Source organism: Tasmannia lanceolata, unplaced genomic scaffold (assembly GCF_043159265.1).
Source record: "Tasmannia lanceolata isolate RefF3 unplaced genomic scaffold, GAP_Taslan_0.1 ptg000015l, whole genome shotgun sequence".
Lineage (NCBI taxonomy): Eukaryota > Viridiplantae > Streptophyta > Magnoliopsida > Canellales > Winteraceae > Tasmannia > Tasmannia lanceolata.
Genome location: NW_027518692.1, coordinates 33,011,133 through 33,029,603, shown reverse-complemented (window position 1 = coordinate 33,029,603; position 18,471 = coordinate 33,011,133). Strand labels below are relative to the sequence as shown.

General features: G+C 37.6%; 2 protein-coding genes across 3 annotated transcripts; both read right to left on the bottom strand.

Annotated features, from left to right (window-relative positions):
- Positions 1-1,002: 1,002 nt before the first annotated feature.
- On the bottom strand, positions 1,003-10,075 carry LOC143846666 (uncharacterized). Its single transcript, XM_077355159.1, has 6 exons — positions 9,798-10,075; positions 7,017-7,398; positions 5,232-5,428; positions 2,680-2,824; positions 2,110-2,263; positions 1,003-1,524 (listed from the first exon to the last, which is right to left on the bottom strand). The coding sequence occupies exons 1-6, from the start codon at positions 9,857-9,859 to the stop codon at positions 1,502-1,504; spliced, it is 963 nt and encodes a 320-aa protein (XP_077211274.1). The 5' UTR covers positions 9,860-10,075; the 3' UTR covers positions 1,003-1,501.
- A 3,375-nt stretch (positions 10,076-13,450) lies between these two features.
- Positions 13,451-18,181, bottom strand: LOC143846662 (folate synthesis bifunctional protein, mitochondrial-like). 2 transcript variants are annotated; one of them, XM_077355154.1, is made up of 5 exons: positions 17,953-18,181; positions 16,926-17,379; positions 15,978-16,083; positions 15,750-15,848; positions 13,451-15,659 (listed from the first exon to the last, which is right to left on the bottom strand). In XM_077355154.1, exons 4-5 carry the CDS (start codon positions 15,823-15,825, stop codon positions 14,185-14,187), a joined length of 1,551 nt encoding a protein of 516 aa, XP_077211269.1. In that variant the 5' UTR covers positions 15,826-15,848; positions 15,978-16,083; positions 16,926-17,379; positions 17,953-18,181; the 3' UTR covers positions 13,451-14,184. The 2 variants fall into 2 exon arrangements, with proteins under 2 accessions (XP_077211269.1, XP_077211268.1); XM_077355153.1 differs by lacking the exon at positions 16,926-17,379.
- Positions 18,182-18,471: the final 290 nt, after the last annotated feature.

Below are 18,471 nucleotides of genomic sequence, written 5' to 3'. Positions count from 1 at the left end.
AGCAAGAGACAACTTGGGTTGCGTTCAACCAGAACCCGACGTTGGATTCAACCCAATTTTGGCTCGGGTTGGGTTGAGAAAAGCCAACCCCGTATAATTTCGGGTTGGATTACGGTTGAGGCCCTGGGCAATCTGACCCGAAGTGATCCGGAACACCCTCATCAAATTTTTTTCGTGATTTTAAAAATCTTAGGGTTCTGTTTTTGAGGAATGTAGGCTGAAGGGGGGAGCCCGTGCAAAAATGAGATGAAAGGGCCATTGGTTGACTTTTACATTTAAGAGTTAACAATGTGGGAACCCTTTCAACTCATTTTTGCAAAGGCTCACCCCTTCAGTCGAGCATTCCTCTATGTTTTTTTGTGTGATTTCTGTTTTTCCCTAGGCTAACCGGAATCCAACCAGACCCAATTTGGAAAAAAAAAAAGGTTGGACTAGAGTAGAGAAATTTGTAGGCAGGTTGGGTTAGGATTGAGCATCCTTGACTCGACACCCGGGTTAGGTAGGCTTAGGGTCGAGGGAATGCTACCACACGGCACAGCACCAATCATTGATGGGACTGAAAATTCAATCCAAAGTCTAGAATCCATTTTTTTCACTAGACTCATCTAGTTTTACAAAATACTTTGAAATGGAAGTCATATTATTGAAATGATTCCATTGATGAACTAGGGGTGCAACTCGGGTCGGGTAGGGTTGAGCCTCAACCCGACCCAAGGAACCCATTTTCCAACACGACAAGGTTGAACCCTACCCGACCCGAGGAACCCATTTTGCCAACCCAAAACCGACCCTAGTTCAACCCGACCCAACACGAGTTTTTAAGTTTATAAAATAAATTTTTCATAAAAAATGTTGGGTTTCACTCAGGTCGGGTTGCCCAAACCCTCCATGCGAACCCAACCCGGGTTGAGAAAACTTAATCCGAACCCAACCCGACTTTTTTTCGGGTTGAACCTGACCCGAGTTGCACATTGATCACACAAAAGACAGAATAAAAGCAAGTGAAAAGCAAAGCTAGAATTGGAATTCCTTGCTAAAGATAAATTTACAAACTCAAATGAAAGTAATGTATAAAGTTGCAGGTGGTAATTTGTTTTGTAGATATCTACAATGAAATTCACCTTTTCTTCATGAAAATTTTCTAAAGGATTCATTAGCCGGCTCCAACTAGTTTGGGACAAAGAGGCTTAGTTGAGTTGAGTAGAGTAGATATCTCCAATGAAATAAAAAAATTTGCGACTGACTGAAAAGCAACAAAGATCTGTCCGTGACATAACCAACAAGAGTGGTCATTCAGCCAGTTCAAAATGTCCAGGAGACTGGGGCCGCTATTACTGCCTGTTTTGAGAAACAATTTTGTGCCAACACCACCAAATGTCCATGTTCATAACTAGCACAGCCATGTTGAGCAAAGGTTGACTGAGTTTCAAATCTCGAATCTCCGTTACATGGGGAATGGAACAGTAGGAGTTCCGATAAATGCCCATCAGGATTAAATCTCTTAATCTCTCACACACAGCCGCTCTGCCATTCAAAAGTGTCAAGTATCAGAAATTTGAATATTGTTCATATCTTGAGCATTACACATGTTTTAGTTTTAAAGCAATTACGAAAACATTGTAATATTGTATCCTTTAATGTAGTGCTAATGTATGAATGTTTTTTATTCATGTATGGTGGACAGACAATAAAAAATGTCTTTTTAATGCAAGTAATTACTACAGTTAAACAAATTTTACGTCGAGATTCTTCATAATAGACAAATATTGCTAGTATACGAGAATTAAAACATGCCTGGGTCATTATAATCAAGTCAAAATATCACGGGTAACAGCAGGACTCAGTTCGTTTGAGATTTTATGCTGACTGTGAGCCTAAAACCAATAATTGGACTCAAAATTAAACATAAATTTGAGTCAAGTAATTTTCATGAAAATTTTCTAAAGGATTCATTAGTCGACCCCAACTAGTTTGGGACAAAGGCTTAGTTGAGTTGAGTTTAGTTTAGTCAAGTAATTGGGTTTGGACTCACAATCGGTTGGCATAATCTTAAACGAACAGGGCCTAAGAAATCTCATAATCATTAATGAAAAGAAGACAGTTCCTCACTCAAATATTCGTAGGCTAATATCATTGAGGTTCCCCAAGCTGACATGCTGACAAACCTCGGACCAAGCCCTCTATATAAACACTTCCATCCGTCCTCAACAATCAAGCTTTTGATGACTTGCCTTGCAGTTTCTCTTTTTCCATTTTCCATTACCTGCAACAGGCAAAAATAAAATTCAAGACAAAATCGATAAGCAGTGATGATAACTCTATATCTAACTCATATCTTATATATTGATGGACTACGCATTCTTTATATAAATTAAGAATATCTAAATAAAAAGCCTCAGAAGATTATATCAAACTTCACCTCAAGAGGTGTTAAATAGATAGGAGATCTAAGGTAGTGCTTTTGAATTCCATCATATTATTTAGGGGATTAAAACCATTGAAAGAAGATGCACCAAATTGTAAATAAGAAAAGCACTTTTGGGGGTTTACTTAATCTTTAACAAACTTATCCCTATTGCTGTGGTAGAAAATTTAAAAATAGCTTATAAGTTCAGACCTGAGGAAACTACCATGACAAAAGGAAAAAGAAATAGGTGCACTTGATTTCGAGAATAGTACCTGTAACCGAGTCTTAATAGTGTCCAAAGGGGTTGTGATGCAGGATGCCACTGCACCAGCCACAATTCCTCCACTTGCTTGAACTAACACTATTGTTGACTGGCTAGGAACGTTTTCCTTCTGACCACTGTCATAGCCTAAGAGCCTGCACAAAACATCCAATAGGAAAGAATGAAAAGTTCAGTGAAACCAATTAACAACTTTAAAAATAGTGAAGTCATATGAAGAGAGTTGCATTTCAATTTTCCACAAAGAAAAATGCAGAAATATTGTCACCAGATCCAAATATCAATGACAGAGCATAAAAAATGGAAGTTATGAATGAAAAAAAATATATTATGCCATGAAAAACGTCGCCAATCTACTTAGCAAAAGTAGCCTGATTTTCCAAACCGGCTTTGCACTTTTTTCCCACTAAAAAGTGGGGACTACCCAATTGTGACAAAACACAGTATGGGTTCAGGTTACAAACCAGGAAACCAATGGGAAAGAAAAAGCTTCAAAGAAAATATTTTTTTTAAATGAGGAAGTTTTTATTAATCAAGAACAAAGGTGTTTTCTTTAATCAGGTAGACTTAATTGATCAAGAGCAAAAAGTATTACAATGGGGCAGATTGCCCCACCTACATGGAATCACACCAAGGGCCTAAATATTGACCCTGCCCAACTAATCACATTGGAAGAGTCACCCTCCACAAGAAGATGCTGGTTGTCGACAAATCGGCGGTATATTCTAAGGCCAGTAAGGAGCGCACAAATTCGGCCTCATTGGAATCACTCTGCCCAATTGGACCTGAGAATGCCAGAAAAACCTCTTCGACGTGGTCTCCTAAAGCCCCCCCTCCCGCCCTAGATGACCTGGGATTGCCTGAGGAAGCACTATCAAAATTGAGCTTAATGGTTGGAATAGTATGAGGAACCCACTTACGAGTGCATTTAACCTTAGGCACCCTATCTTTTATAATAGTAATCCAATTCCGATAAATATATACAATGGAATAGCTAAAGGACTCATTCCTACTAGCCCACAAGATATCATCCTCCTTACCTCACAAACCAAACCTCTGAAATTCTTGAACTTCATCTTGAACGTTCTAGCATTCCTTTCCCTCTCTCCAAGATGCTTGGAAACCACCCGTCCAAGACATAAAGAAATGCGTGAGAGAACACCCATCTAATAACAAACCTCTGAGGAAGTGGTTCCAAACCGATATGGCCATCAAACAATGGATAAAAATGTGATTCCCACTGACCTCATCAGCTTTACATAGGATGCACCTGTTCACCAAAACACATTCCTTGCATTTGAGAATATCCACATTGTTAACCTCTCCATGAGCCATCACCCAACCAAAACATTGACCCTTCGAAGGAACATAAACCAACCACATTTTAGACCACCGACTATCCTGCAATGAGCCCTAAACAATTCGTAGAAAAAGGACAAAACATAAAAAACTCGCAGATATGACGCCCAAACATGGTGATCCTCGATACAAGGAGCAGTAACCATTGCTTTGACATGACTAAGAAGAACAGTCAAGGCACTAATCTCCTCATCCTTAAATGCCCACCACCAGGCTACCTTTCCTCCCAACGACTCAAAGAAATCCGACACCCTGACAACCTTATAGAGGCTAGGAAACATAAAGACTCAAAGGACCAAGACCCAACCACACATCTTCCCAAAACTGGACTCTATCCCCCTTACACACCCTAAACAAGAAAAGAAAAAAGTTGGGATAGTTAGAAAAACCAGCCACGATGCTGTTGGAAAAGGAATTTACCTGACCATATAGTTGAACTTGATAAGAGAATAATATTTGAGGACCAAAGATTTGGATTTTTTTTTCTTTGTTAATACTTGACCAAGGATTTAGTCTAGCAGCCAAATCTTAGGTACTCAAATATACTTTAGGAGTTTGGAAACCAACCATGAGAGCACTTGGAGAATTTTTTTTTCTTTTTGAAAAGAAACTGATTTCATTGATCAACACAAAATTACAACAAAAAAGGCCGAACATGGTGATTAAACCAAGATCATACATATAGATCTAACACAACACAAATAAAACAGCAAAGGCTGTTTGTTCTTTTGCTGGTATTTTTCTTTTTTCTGCTTTCTTTTGTTGTTGTATGATCATTTCGGGCATTGAGCATTACTCTTTTTCTGTAATAAAATTTCATCATTCAAAAAAAAAAAGAAAAAAGAAGAAGCATAGGCTAAGAATAAAAACTGTAAGTACTGCTATGATCTTCGTACTCAGGCATAGGATAGCAAATGATATGATTATGATAGGAAACTCCCTCATTTGCTAATCTATCAGCCTCCCTGTAAGCCTCTATTTCGGTGGAAATCTTAAAATTTCGGAAATTTTGCTGCGAAATTTTGGGTTCATGTACTTTCAGTGTCAGCCATGACCGAAATCCGAAATTTCAAACCATGATTTTTTCACAGCGCAGCTGAAAGAGAGAACCTTTTTAGACCCAGTAATTTATAACAGCCTCTTGTGAAAATAATGCATTACATAGAAGATGGACCAGTTTCATACCTCCAGATGAAGCGTTGGCTTGACCCATAGCTGGCCCACCATACAGCACTTGACGGACATTTGGTCATAACTGACAAGCCAAAACCTCTATATAATCCTCGAATACCATCAGACTTTAGAACCTTACGAGCAACATCAAGTCCACCATTGTACTTCGTATAACCTGAGTATCCTTGCACCATCAATTTCTGGCTAACCTAATACAAATTCATTTCACTTTATTAAGATTCTGAAGGCGGATTTGGCTGTTCTCCTCTACATATAGCTCCTCGATACAAATTCAAGCTTCAAATTGATAATCTTAGGAATCACAAACTAACGCTATAATAAATAGATGAAATCAGTAATTTTTGGTTTTGTCTTCTTGTCCAACTAAGAGCATACAAATAGACTAAATTTGGCATTCTTGTAAATACATGGGGCGGGGAAAGGAAAGAAATACATCAGCAATAGATCCCATATTTGCAAATGGATGGTGCAAGTCAAATATGTTAATAAGAAGATAAAATCAGTAACAATATCAGTAGCCATAGTTTAAAATTTCGGCCAAGACCAAAAAGAAATTTACCATGAACCGGATTTTTACAAGATTTCGCTTAAATTTCGACGACATTCCAAAATTTCGCCTAGGATTTTCGTTTTCACCCTTATTTACAAAATTTCCACCGAAATGTTAAAGATTTCCAACGAAATTGAAGAAAATTGCCGAAATTTCCACCGAAACTGCTTCATGGTATCTTAGTAACAAATACAAATGAGTATAATAGTCTCAAATGGAATATCTCTAGCTCCTGCAACTCAAGCCATGAATTGTCAAGCATTTATGAATCTTATTCACATAAGAGCAGGTTTGTCTATATTCAGGTAAAATCATAGTTTCATTAGCATTACGAGGTATAAGCATAATATATTTACCATTTCAGATCTAAAGTAACCAATCCTTTTTTCTCATAACAGAAATTATGCACCCCAGGAACAATATATTTACCTCCAACGTAGGCCTTTGGATGCTCCGGTGAGAAGAGGCGACTCGTGCCAAATTGATGGAGTAAAAAGAGGTAGGGGCAAACCAAAAACAACTTGGGTAGAAACATTGAGGAAAGACTTGATAGCTAGGAACATAACATAGAACTTGACCTTGGATAGGATAGAATGGAAGAAAATGATCCACGTAGAAGAACCTAACTAGAACCAGAATTAAAGCCGGGTAGATTCCTTTTACCTTCTTCATCAATTTTTTTTCTAAAGGATTCATTTAGCCGACCCCAACTAGTTTGGGACAAAGGCTTTGTTGAGTTGAGTTGAGTTGAGGAACAATAGATTTACCATTCAGATAACTCTAAAAAGTAAATAAGAAAGGTTTCCTACCAAATTGAGCAATAAAAAAAAGAGAAAAGAAAAAATAATGGAAACCCCCACATCTTCCTGAGGTTGTAAAAGCATAGTTTTTAAAATTGCAACATCATACGATGCTTTCTGACCAAGGTTTGAAATTTCGGTTTCGGCCTCAGCCGAAAACAAAATTTCGGTGGAAATTTCGGTTTCCTGTAAATCTTATAATTAAATTTTTAAATTTCAGTCCCTGCCAAAATCCAAAATTTCGGATTTCGGCCGAAATTTAAAACCATATTTCTGGCCCAGAATTTGGTCAGTTGGTATATTATCAGGCTCTCTAGAATCAGCCCCATGGTGAAAAAGATTCACACAAGAGTTGCACGTCTACAGATCTACAGTGATTTGGCAAAGATTATTTATGTTGAAATTCTTATAAAAATATCAGCATACCACATCAAGAGGAACAAATACGGCTTGAGACAGAAGAGATGATGTCATGCCAGCAATGCCATTTGCTATAGCAGCCTGTGTTGGTTCAGAGAAATTAAATTGCTCTATCATTTTGAAAGCGGCCACCTTTGTGGTCTCCAAAGAAGTAAGGAAGATAATTCTAGCAGGAATTGCTCCAGTGATGACCGTGCCGAACCCTCTATACAGACCAGGAATGTCATCTGTCCTTAATATGCCTTTGATAACTGAGAGTGCATTTTTCTCTACAACATCTTTTGACGCAACTTGCAACCGGGTCTTTATAACGGAGATTGGGTACAAGGCCACAGTAACACCGGTAAAGAGACCGGCGCCTACGACATAATATCTGGTTTTGTCCAGCCTGCGGGATGGGTTGAAATGTATGTGTAGGAACTTCAAGTAAAGATAGAAATAGCATGTTGACAAGCAGCAAAAGATTCAAACAATATAGTCCCAATTTAGATAGACAAAATTAAAACAGAGATAGACAGAAAACCTTCAAATCCAAGCACTAAATTTTTATTAGCTAATGACGCAACATCATCTGAGTTCATTCAAAGTATGCTCAGCTAATACCAATGAGAAATTATATTGTGTCTGGCCCTAATTCTAGTCCAAAGAAAAATAATGGTGAGCAGAAATACAGGTGGGGACCATTTTTTCAATGATCTAGATGATTCATTTGTTCATCCTCGCCGTGGATAGGCCATGCCGCGAAAATTTTCGCCATTTGGAAAAGCCCAACCATTCATCCTATAGGCCTAAAAATAATGGTTTAGAATGTAAATTAAAACAATGGTCTCCAAAAATCAGAGAATTAGAATTGTCGAATGTCGGAGGGTTTTGGTATATGGTCCATCCATTGTAAGGCCCAGAAGATGAGTGGCTTTGATCAATGTCGTAAAACCTACTTAATACTTTTTGCTGCTAGTCTTTTTTCGAAGGAAAAAAAATCCCAAACACCGTGTAATTTCTCTAAAGCAATAGCGTTAAATTCTATGCGAATCGTCATTAATATGGTGGAGCATAATTTTCAAGGATTCCCTTTTCTTTTATAATTTTAATCATAAAAGGCTCCCTTTTTTTATTTTATTCTATTCTGAGTTAATAATAGAAAAAATTTCATTGAAAAGAAGATTAAAAGAGAGGCACAGATTGCCCCATAAAGAGAACAATAGCTATGGACACCACTCCTGGTGAGAGCACCTGCAAAAGCTCATTAGCACTTCTAGAAATATGTGGAAAAAAATTCCTACTCTAAAAATGTCCAAGATTCTATCAATTATATGTGTTGTCTCCAAGGGCCGACCTACAACATTTGGCAAAAGTAATGATGTAGAAAGAGTCACCCTCCACCCACAAACTATCCCTAACATGTTCAACAAAACTTTGAAGGCCGATAAGGAGAGATCGAGCCTCCATTTCATCTAAACCTTAACCCCTTGACTCTTTCTTCCCCAATGGTCAACTCCAAATAAGGTTCCAATTGAACCATGAATTGCGACTCTACGGATTTATGAGTTACAAATCATATGATTGTACAACCAAAGTGCAAAAGAAAGTTTTTGACCAATTAATTCTGCAACAGATTTTTTCCTTTTTTGAAATCAATATGCATTTATTTGCACACCATTCAGAAATAAAGAACAATGTTTGGAGCCATTTGCCTAGCATGACTTCAAGAAGACAAGCTTGCAACACAACAGCCTACTATAGTAAATTACCAACTCTCAAACATTCTGAATCTGAACTAGTGATGAAATGCCCAGGGAACCATTAATTTATCTAGTCAGACAGTTAACACACCAACCGAAATGTGGGTAGATCGGGATGAAGTTCATTATTCTTGAAAAGTAACACTCTAAAGGGGATACAAGTTTGTCCAGTGAGGATACTCAGTCCGCATCACCATAGTAGTAACAACATGACTATTTTCCTTGAAAACATGAACAACGCATTAGGATCTCTCGAAAGAATATGAGAATGCATTTAAAAGTAAAAGTTGTTTCCATTTCCACAATACCATGATCATGGCATTCCACTGATTCACAATACCAAGATCTGTAGAAGATGAATATTGAGACATTTGGCCACGAGATGAAGGAAGCTTGACATCCATCCAAGCATTATTTTTAACCACTCGCTATTACTCTTGACCTGAAAGAAGAATTGATAGTGGAGAGCTTATGTAGATATTAGAGACTTTAGTAGGTTAAGCATAAGACATTCCAGAGCTTTTTTGGGGGGAATGGTTACCAGAACCTTGAGTGTATGTAGATTGTTAGATCCCTGAATAGTAACACAGTTAAGGATACGATATTGACCATCTTGGTCCCCTTCTGTTTTAATGAGGTCTTTACCATTCAAAAAAAAAAAAAAAAAGCCAAAAATTACCTTGCCACTACCAATTTGCTCAAAAGGAACTCTTTTCTGGTGGGTTTGTAGATTCGAAATTGCTTACACTCAAAATAAAGATCCATACAAGACATAACCAATGGAGCAATCCAGTTTTATCACATAGATATAAACATACATACACATATAATAAAGAAAATCTATCAAAATAAAAGAAACCCAACTGGGCTACGATGATTATGAGCAAGAGCAACTACAATAAACAGAAAAAAGAAGATTAGAAACAAAAGATCCCGTAAAATAACAAACACCCAACAGAGAATTCACGACAAAAAAAACGAGTAAGACAAAGATTAACAACAAACTCTAAATGGGGAACTCAATTCAAAACAGAAAGAGATGTACTTATCCCAATTTATTTCTGTTTGGCCAAACGACTGAGCTCCAGAGGGAGAAGAAGCATTCATGGTGGTGGGAAAATGGGTCGACGAGAAACAAAAAAAATCTCTTTAAATCCCTTCAAAGACTGATAAAATCAACACCCATTTCACCAAAATCCAAGCTGGAGGAGTTTCAAGGATTCAACAGTTTGTAAGAAGCTTCAAAAAAGAGTTCCCAAAACTGGAAATCGAGAGAAAATGAAGTCATTTCTATACCCAAGTTAGTATTTGGTTATACTTAGGACCAGTTTTTATATGGTGTAAGCCCTTATAGTCTCTTATTTTTCAAAAAGTATTGTACGGACCACACTATAGGATGATCCAAACCGTCCATGCGATGGGCAACAACGTAAATAGGTTGTACCCAAAAAATCATTTCTATAGGATGATCCTAACCCTCTGATCTATAGAGTAACTGCATATTATGGAACCTCTATAGATCGGAGGGATAGGATTATCCTATGGAAATGATTTTTGGGTCACAGCCTATTTAAGTTGTGTTCCATCACATGAACGGTTTGGATCATCCTATAGTGAGGCCCGTACAGCACTTTTTTGAAAAATAAGGGACCATAAGGGCTTACACACTTAAGACACTGGTAAAGAAAAAACAAAGCGAGTTTATCTGGGTAAGGTAGGTTTAAAACATAAAAAAAAGGCATTTTTTATGTTCAATTTGTGATTAGCTGGACACAGATTGGATAATTAGGTTCATAACATGAGCAACAAGAAATTAGGCGTGATATATGAGCCCTTTTTATCCCGGGCCACCCACTTCTAGTGTATTTAAGACTTCTCTTTTAGTCTTTTATACTACAACGGGGTGGACCATGGGAAGAAAGGGAGCGAGTATTTTCTTTTCTTTTATGTACAGTACTAGTACTAGAAATAGCATTAGGCTTTCCTAGCCTCCTAGGCCATGCACAGTGCAAAAGGGGTCCCACGCAATCAATACATGAGGTGTAAAATGAGGGGTCCTACCCTGTGCATGATTGGGGTGGGGATGGTGGAACACATTAATTGGTGTAAAATGGTGGCCCCTCTCTTTCAAAACATGAGGTGTAAAATGGTGGGTCCAACACTAATGCACGGGTTTGAGTGGAGATGATGCGTCCCACTCCATCAAAACATGAGATGTGAAATGGTGGGTCCGGCCCTATGCATGGGTTGGGTGGAGATGATGGGTCTCACTCCATCAAATCAAAACATGAGGTGTAACCTTACCCTTACAGCTCTGTTTTAGAAGGGTGCCCTTCAATTTAACATTATATGACAAATGAACTTTGTAGGTTGAGTGAATGAGTGGGAGTGTGGGACTATGGAACAGAAACTCGCCTTTACTATCAACAATCAATCTGTAAGAAACAGAGTTTTTTACACTGGAGGGGGTGGCCCGGGGAAGAGAAGGGGATGAATATGTCACTTCCCAAACCATGATCCAGCCGTTAATTTTTTTTTCTGGATTAATTTTATAAATGGGCATGCATATGTATGTGGAACTAGGATTCTCATTAAAGATTACCAAATCAGTGGTCATTATCACCATGGTTTGAACTTTCGGCCGAAATCCAAAATTTCGGATTTCGGTGGAGACCGAAACCGAAATTTGCCGAAATCCGGAATTTCGCGAAATCTCAAATTTCGGACCAAAATCCGACCGAAATTGGAATTTGCCGAAATTCAAAATTTCGGAATTTCTAGAAAGAGAGAACGTTCCTACACACATGTGTAGATAAGTTATCTACACACTAGCTTAAAATACAATGGGGGCCACATTATTTGGGTGATCCAAACCATTCATTTTAAGGCCCTCACATAGATAGGGTGTCCACAAAAAATCAGATCCATAGGATCATCCTAACCATTCGAACTCTGGAGGCAAAAATTGGACTAATTTGTGAAGGTTTAAAGACATCCATTTTACCTCCACAAATCGTAGGGTTGGGATGATCCTATGGATCTGATTTTTTGTAGACACCCTATCTATGTGAGGGCCTTTAAAATGGATGGCTTGGATCACTCAAACAATGTGGGCCCCCACTGTATTTTAAGCTAGTGTCTAGAGAACTCTCTACACATGTGTAGGAACCGTTTTCTCTTTCTAGAAGAGAGAACGGTTCCTACACACATGTGTAGATAAGTTATCTACACACTAGCTTAAAATACAATGGGGGCCACATTATTTGGGTGATCCAAACCATTCATTTTGAAGGCCCTCACATAGATAGGGTGTCCACAAAAAATCAGATCCATAGGATCATTTTTAAGGCCCTTACATTTAAAAAAAAATGTTACAAAATTTCGGTCTGAAATTTTGAAATTAATTAAATAATCTTTTTTAATTATTACGAGATTTCGGTTGGGTCCGAAATCGGTACCGAAACCGAAATTTAAAACCTTGATTATCACACACAAATATTTTATGGGACCTAAGGTTAATCAATAAGATAATATATTCACAATGATTATTTGGGTGGCGAACTCATAAATTAGAGCTATGGATTCTTACTTTACCCATTTTTACCTAAAAAGAACTTATATAGGCATAAATATTATTTTTTCATGAATCATGTTCTTGCCTACTGCAATACTGCATGTTGTGTTTCTTGTATGTTGTAACGGGATTCCCTCCATATTGTTCTATCAATAACAGCTAAGTTCTTTATCTTTCCTACTGCAATACTGCATGTTGTGTTTCATCATCGACAAAACACTAGGCAGCAATGCTCAAGAACTCGGACTTGGACAGACTAGGTAAAAGGGTGTTGACTCGGGTGACTCGATATTGGCACGATCAATTTTTCATTAATTTAGGTGAGTCAAAGGAGTTTTTGATTGCCATGGTTGGGAAAAACTCAGTCTTGAATGAGAACTCGGCCAAGGTAAAACTAAGTGGACTTGCGCGAGTTATAGAAAAGTTCATATAAGCCATCCATTTGATTGGCCTTGCTTTGGATCTCCTATAACCTAAAATCACACCAATCATGCAATCCTCATCCTTACATTAAAAAAATGTGAATTTTTTGTGGTTGAGCATGCACCATTGCTTATATGAATCATCTATGTTTAACGACACAGTTTAATTATTAGATGTTGTGCCCTTACTATTTCAGTTTTAAAAACGTTTGAGTAGATATTGTTTGACAGTTTGGTACTCAGATTATTTTAAGCATTTTAGAAATCAGAAATTTCCTCCAAACTTCATTTGCTTGAGAAAAGGTAGCCTCACAGTAGAAGATTAGGGAACTCTGTCTTCAATTGCCTGACTTTCAACTCAACTTGGTTTGCACATGAAAAGAGTGCAACAGAGGTTTTTGAGCAGACATGAGTTTGTTTAGATTTCGAAACAACGACAATAGGTAAAGAGTGCAAAAGAGGTTTTTGAGCAGACAGGAGTTTGTTTAGATTTCGAAACAAGGACAATCCGAGGAACATCAAAACAAGACAATTACATCTGGAGCAGAGATTATCCCATAACTAAAGTAGATCTTCTTACAGCCTCACTAGTCAAACTACTCTCTTCATTGTTAGTTTCTCTATAAGATGGGGCAGAAAGACACATTATGAGACTAAATATGATGTGAATCCATGGCAGCCAAGAGAAAAAGAGAAAGGAAATAGGGAATCAAGATCAAGAAAAAGGAATCAAGACCAAGAAGAGATATCATGATAAAATATCTAATAACTAATCTGCCCATCATACTAGTTTATTCTAGTTTCCAAGGACCTGGATTTTGCCAAGCGCTCTAAGATAGTACATATGCCAAGTCACCTTCACCACTATACTAACTGACAAAAATACAAATTCTCAACAGAAGTGCACAAATTTCCACTTCATTTGCCTTTATCAACTCCTACGCCAATGCCATCCGACGCAGTTTACCCATGGATCCATAGAAATTTAATTTAAATCAAGGTGGAGGCGGTTTCCAATGTTCAACTCTTTTCTCCTTGGGTCCCATTTCTTGTAGATCAAGAGTCATGGTCTCCCTAAAGTCGTCACGTAGAAGAAGCCAAGATGAGATCAACTTAATCTCGGAAACTATCTTCCCCGTTTGAAAAAGCTTTGTCTTCAAAGGTTCTTTGGTTCCTCTCGTAGCAACCAGCCCAACACAAAGGAATTACCCGATGTGAGGTGTCAATTGTCTTAGAAAGCGCGAGTTAATCCCTTTTGAGTAATACTACCCAAATCTGCATCTAAACTTTTCAAGCACATCTCCCATGAATTCATGTATCAACTCCATATTATTAGACGCCAATGGTAGAACTTGAATCTTAATTAGTAGTATTTAAACAACATAGCTTCATAACAAACAATAGTTGAACATAGTCCACTTCGTTAAAATCAAAGTTTACCCAATCATAACCGATTTTCTTTGCTTCAACAATGCGTCACAAACCCTAGCGGCATCCAAGCTACCCCTAACATTGTGCACTCTGACGATGTTAGCACCACCCAATACTCCAGCCGTGATAGCTGCAATGGTGGCAGGATCTCTCTCCATAGCATTTGGACGATTGCAAATCTCACCCAGAAACCTCTTTCTTGAGGGTCCAATCAAGATAGGTGAATGAGAAGCCGCCCAGCTCTTTAAAGCAAGCTCTCTTCGGATAGTCGGTATATTCATAAGAATTTCCAAGTTATTCTCAATTCTCTTTGAAAATCCGATACCAGGGTCAATGATAATCCTCCAAGCGGGTATTCCCGATAATTCTGCATCGCTCACTCGTGCATATAACTCCGAAGCAACTTGTTTGCAAACATCTTCGTAAAGTGTATTCTCATCACTTTGCATTGTCGATGGGTCCCCCCGCATGTGCATTATAATGTAAGGAGCCCCAAGTCCTGCGACTACCTGATGCATGTTAGAATCTAATTGACCTCCAGATACATCATTGATAATATGAGCTCCTTTGCTTATTGCTTCTGAGGCAACTTCGGAGTAAAAAGTATCTATAGATAAGAGCTTCCCTTCTACCTCGGGAACTTTTAGAACTGCCTCTAGAACGGGGATTAGTCTATCCAATTCTTCTTCTGCAGAAATCCTTGTTGCCAATGGGCGTGTAGATTGTGCGCCAATATCAATAATGTCAGCCCCTTCTGAGATCAACAACCTAGCCTGAGAAACCGCGGCCTCTATCGACTGAAACTTCCCGCCATCACTGAAACTATCGGGTGTCAAATTGAGGACACCCATCACATGGGTTTTTTGTGACCAGTCCCACAAGCAATTTCCCACAGGTAAAACTCTTTTTAACCCTTCCCTTCCAATTAGTGGTTCACCCCCAAGTTTCTCCCACATTTCGAATAGCCCTCCACTTTGTTTCGCAAAAGAATGCCATCTTGCAACAGTATCATTATCTAAGGATGAACCCAACAGATCTATAAGTGGAGCCATTACAAATGGTCGCTCCCATAGGCGTTCATGTGGGACAATAAGAACCTCCGAGTCAATCTTGAACCTTCCATAGAACAAAATGTCTAGGTCTATCGGTCTTGGGCCGTATCTTATCCCATCTGTTCGACCCAAATCCTTCTCAATCCGCTTAAGTACTCTTAACAATTCATAAGGCCCAAGTTTTGTAATACACCTAACAGCCGAGTTGAGAAATGAGGGTTGATCTGTCACATAAGCAGGGGCAGTCTCATATAAACAGCCATGTCTTGTGATACAAATGCCTGACTTCTTCATCAAATACAAGGCTTCATTAAAATTGTGAAGTCTATTGCCAATATTGCTGCCCAAAGCAATCACTACTTCATTTTCTACAGAATGAACTTCTACTGAGGTTTCTGTTGATGAGTGGAAATATGTAAAACTTGTCGCTGCACAGTGAAAGGAGAGGTGGAAGTCAACAAAGGCAAGCATAGAATGATTAAGAGAGAGAATTAAAAAGATATAGATTTTGAAATTACCTCGAAAAAATTTCACCTTACTGACTTCTTTCAATCTCTGTGTAAAACTGGGAAGTATTTGTTTGAATATTTTCATGCCAAGAATGGTTCCAAATGATCCTAAACAATGCAGGGAATGCAAGTTTATAAACTGCTAATTTCAGTCTAGCAATGTTAACTCAATAGAGATCCCATAACTTCCCAACAGAACCACCATTTTTCGCCTACAATTGTAATAAAACAGGTTACCTCAATGATCAATGTAGTATTTCTGATCGCTGTTCAGTGTTAAGATATGAAAATTGTAGTTTCCCAACTCAATTGCTTTACAGAGCTGCCAACTCTTGAGCATTAGCTACAGGAGATAGGAATATAAGGTTAATGTACAAAAATGTGACTGGTAAAAGTTAACATACAATAAGGAAGATCACGAGCAGACTAAATCAACATCCAATGTATAGTACAAGTGCCTAGCAGGGAGTCTATGACTAATGAATTATCAGCGTAGCACATCCGCAGGTTCACAGAAAATGATCTTGCCAAGTTGGAGATCTCTATATTCCTCCACTAGTTTCTCCTTGGTTATCAGCTCAAGTGGGTTAACTAGGAATGCCCAACAAGGTACTTACCGCATCCGCGGCCCAAAGATAATTGTCTTGCAAGAATTATAAATCTATGAGCACCATTTGTGTCAAAACAAAAGATGCCAAAAATTATTGTAATAAAAATGACCTTTAAGCCAAAGGGGACTTCCTCATCTCAAAAATTTGCCATAAAATTCATGATATGATAGTTTTTCTCTGAGGACAGACAAAAATTATAGTTAATTGTTTCAATTAGTGAAAAGAGGAGTTGCATGTGAAATTTTAAAGAACAACAACTGAAGGCTCTTTGTGTCCACAGTTTTCCCATTGGAAATGACTGCAATAGATAAAATTTGGGAGGAGCGAGTCATCAGACGGAAGAGCATGTTCAGAAACTCAGGATCTGGACATTTATGTTCAATCACTGAATAAACTGAGTTACTTCTTTGTCTTCAATTGCAGCAATGTTGGTTAACCATGACAAAGAAAACTTTGCCAAAAGAAGATTAAAAAAAAAAGTAAGGCAAACACTTCATTCATATAAAGAATCAATGTCACTAGGAAGAGAAGTCTCAGCCAATAGATAAGAAACTCTGATTCCAAGCTCTAATACCTGAATTTCCGATTCCAAGACCTAAGACAACCTTTTCCTCTCTTGATCTCCAATCTGAATTTCGAACTCCAATCAGATTCTCTATTGACAATCAATGTTATAGATGGGAAATTTTATTGTGGAGGTTAGAAGGGTTGTTTCTGTCTTTCAGAACATCATTCTCTATCTAGTCCTCTTATATTTCACTTTTCTCTCTTCACTAAGATCTAAGGGCTGTTGCTGATAACAGGAAGATCCTTGCCAAGTTTATCTAAAAGAATTTTTCACATATTTGGAGAGAGGCAAACAAGGCTGCAAGCTATCTTTCATAATATCATTCTCTCTTCATTCCTCTTATATTTCATGTTTCTCTCTTCTTCAAGACCTCCTTCAAATTAATGATGATTGTAATGGATTAGTGTATTTTCGGATGCAACTCATTCTCATATTCTTTGCTAATAAATCTGATAAGGGTCTGTCCAAAAAAAAAAAGATAATGATTTAATTCCAAAACAAGAAAACAGAAAAAAAAAAAAAATGTAGAGAATCAGTCAAAATTGCTAATTGCATTCATTCATGAAATACTGATATTGGCACCACCACATTTTAATAATTGCACAAACTCAGCTTGTCTTTTCTGTTTTAATTGGCCCATGAAAGCTTCTTGGGAACAATAAATCAATAATAACCTTTAACTGCTGTTTATATAATAAAAAAGACAAGATGGATAGTGCAATAATCAAAATATCAGTACCCTAGATTAAAAATAAAAAAAAACCCTCTTTTTGAACTCCAAAGAACCAATTTCACCATTTCTACCATCAGAATTACAAAGAAAATCCTTTTATAATAAAAAAAGAAAAACCCACATGTATTTTTTGTAGAGACAGAGCTTAATCTGCAGAAAACCCATTTCAAAATACATCTTATAGGAAAACGACATTACAATTTGTTTCTGATTGATTACACATACAGCAAAAAACTCCTGACAATTATTCATAAAAAGATAGAAATAGTTAAAAAAAAATAAAAATCAAGATAATCTTACTTGAGTTGTAAAATCGATGTGGGTGCCTGGAAATTCTGTGAGCCGAGAACCCCAGATTTGTTGCCGGGAAACCTACGAACTGTAGAGGGGATTTTCTGAGGATTTGCTGGAGTTTTTGATGTCTTGTGTACAGAATCTATTGGATATTGTGTGTGAATAAAATAGGGTTTCAACTTTCAACTTCCAAGGTGTTGAATTTTGTGGTTGATCTGGTGTCACAGTTCCGTAGGGATGAATCCTAATGATCAATCTGTGGGTCCCACAAAGATAGATGTATGTGTAATAGAGACCGTTGATCTTACATAATGAGGCGATCAAATGATCTTGGCCCATGCTGAACTTACATTCCCTTAAGATAAAGAATTACAAAAATAAACGGTTTTGATTTGTGAAATGATATCAGCACAACAATGTTTTAACAATTGCAGATGCCCAACTTGTCTTTTCTTTTTTAATTGACGTATGAGAGTTTTTGGGAAGTGTAATTACTCTTTTGACAGCTCTTTAATTACTAAAGGA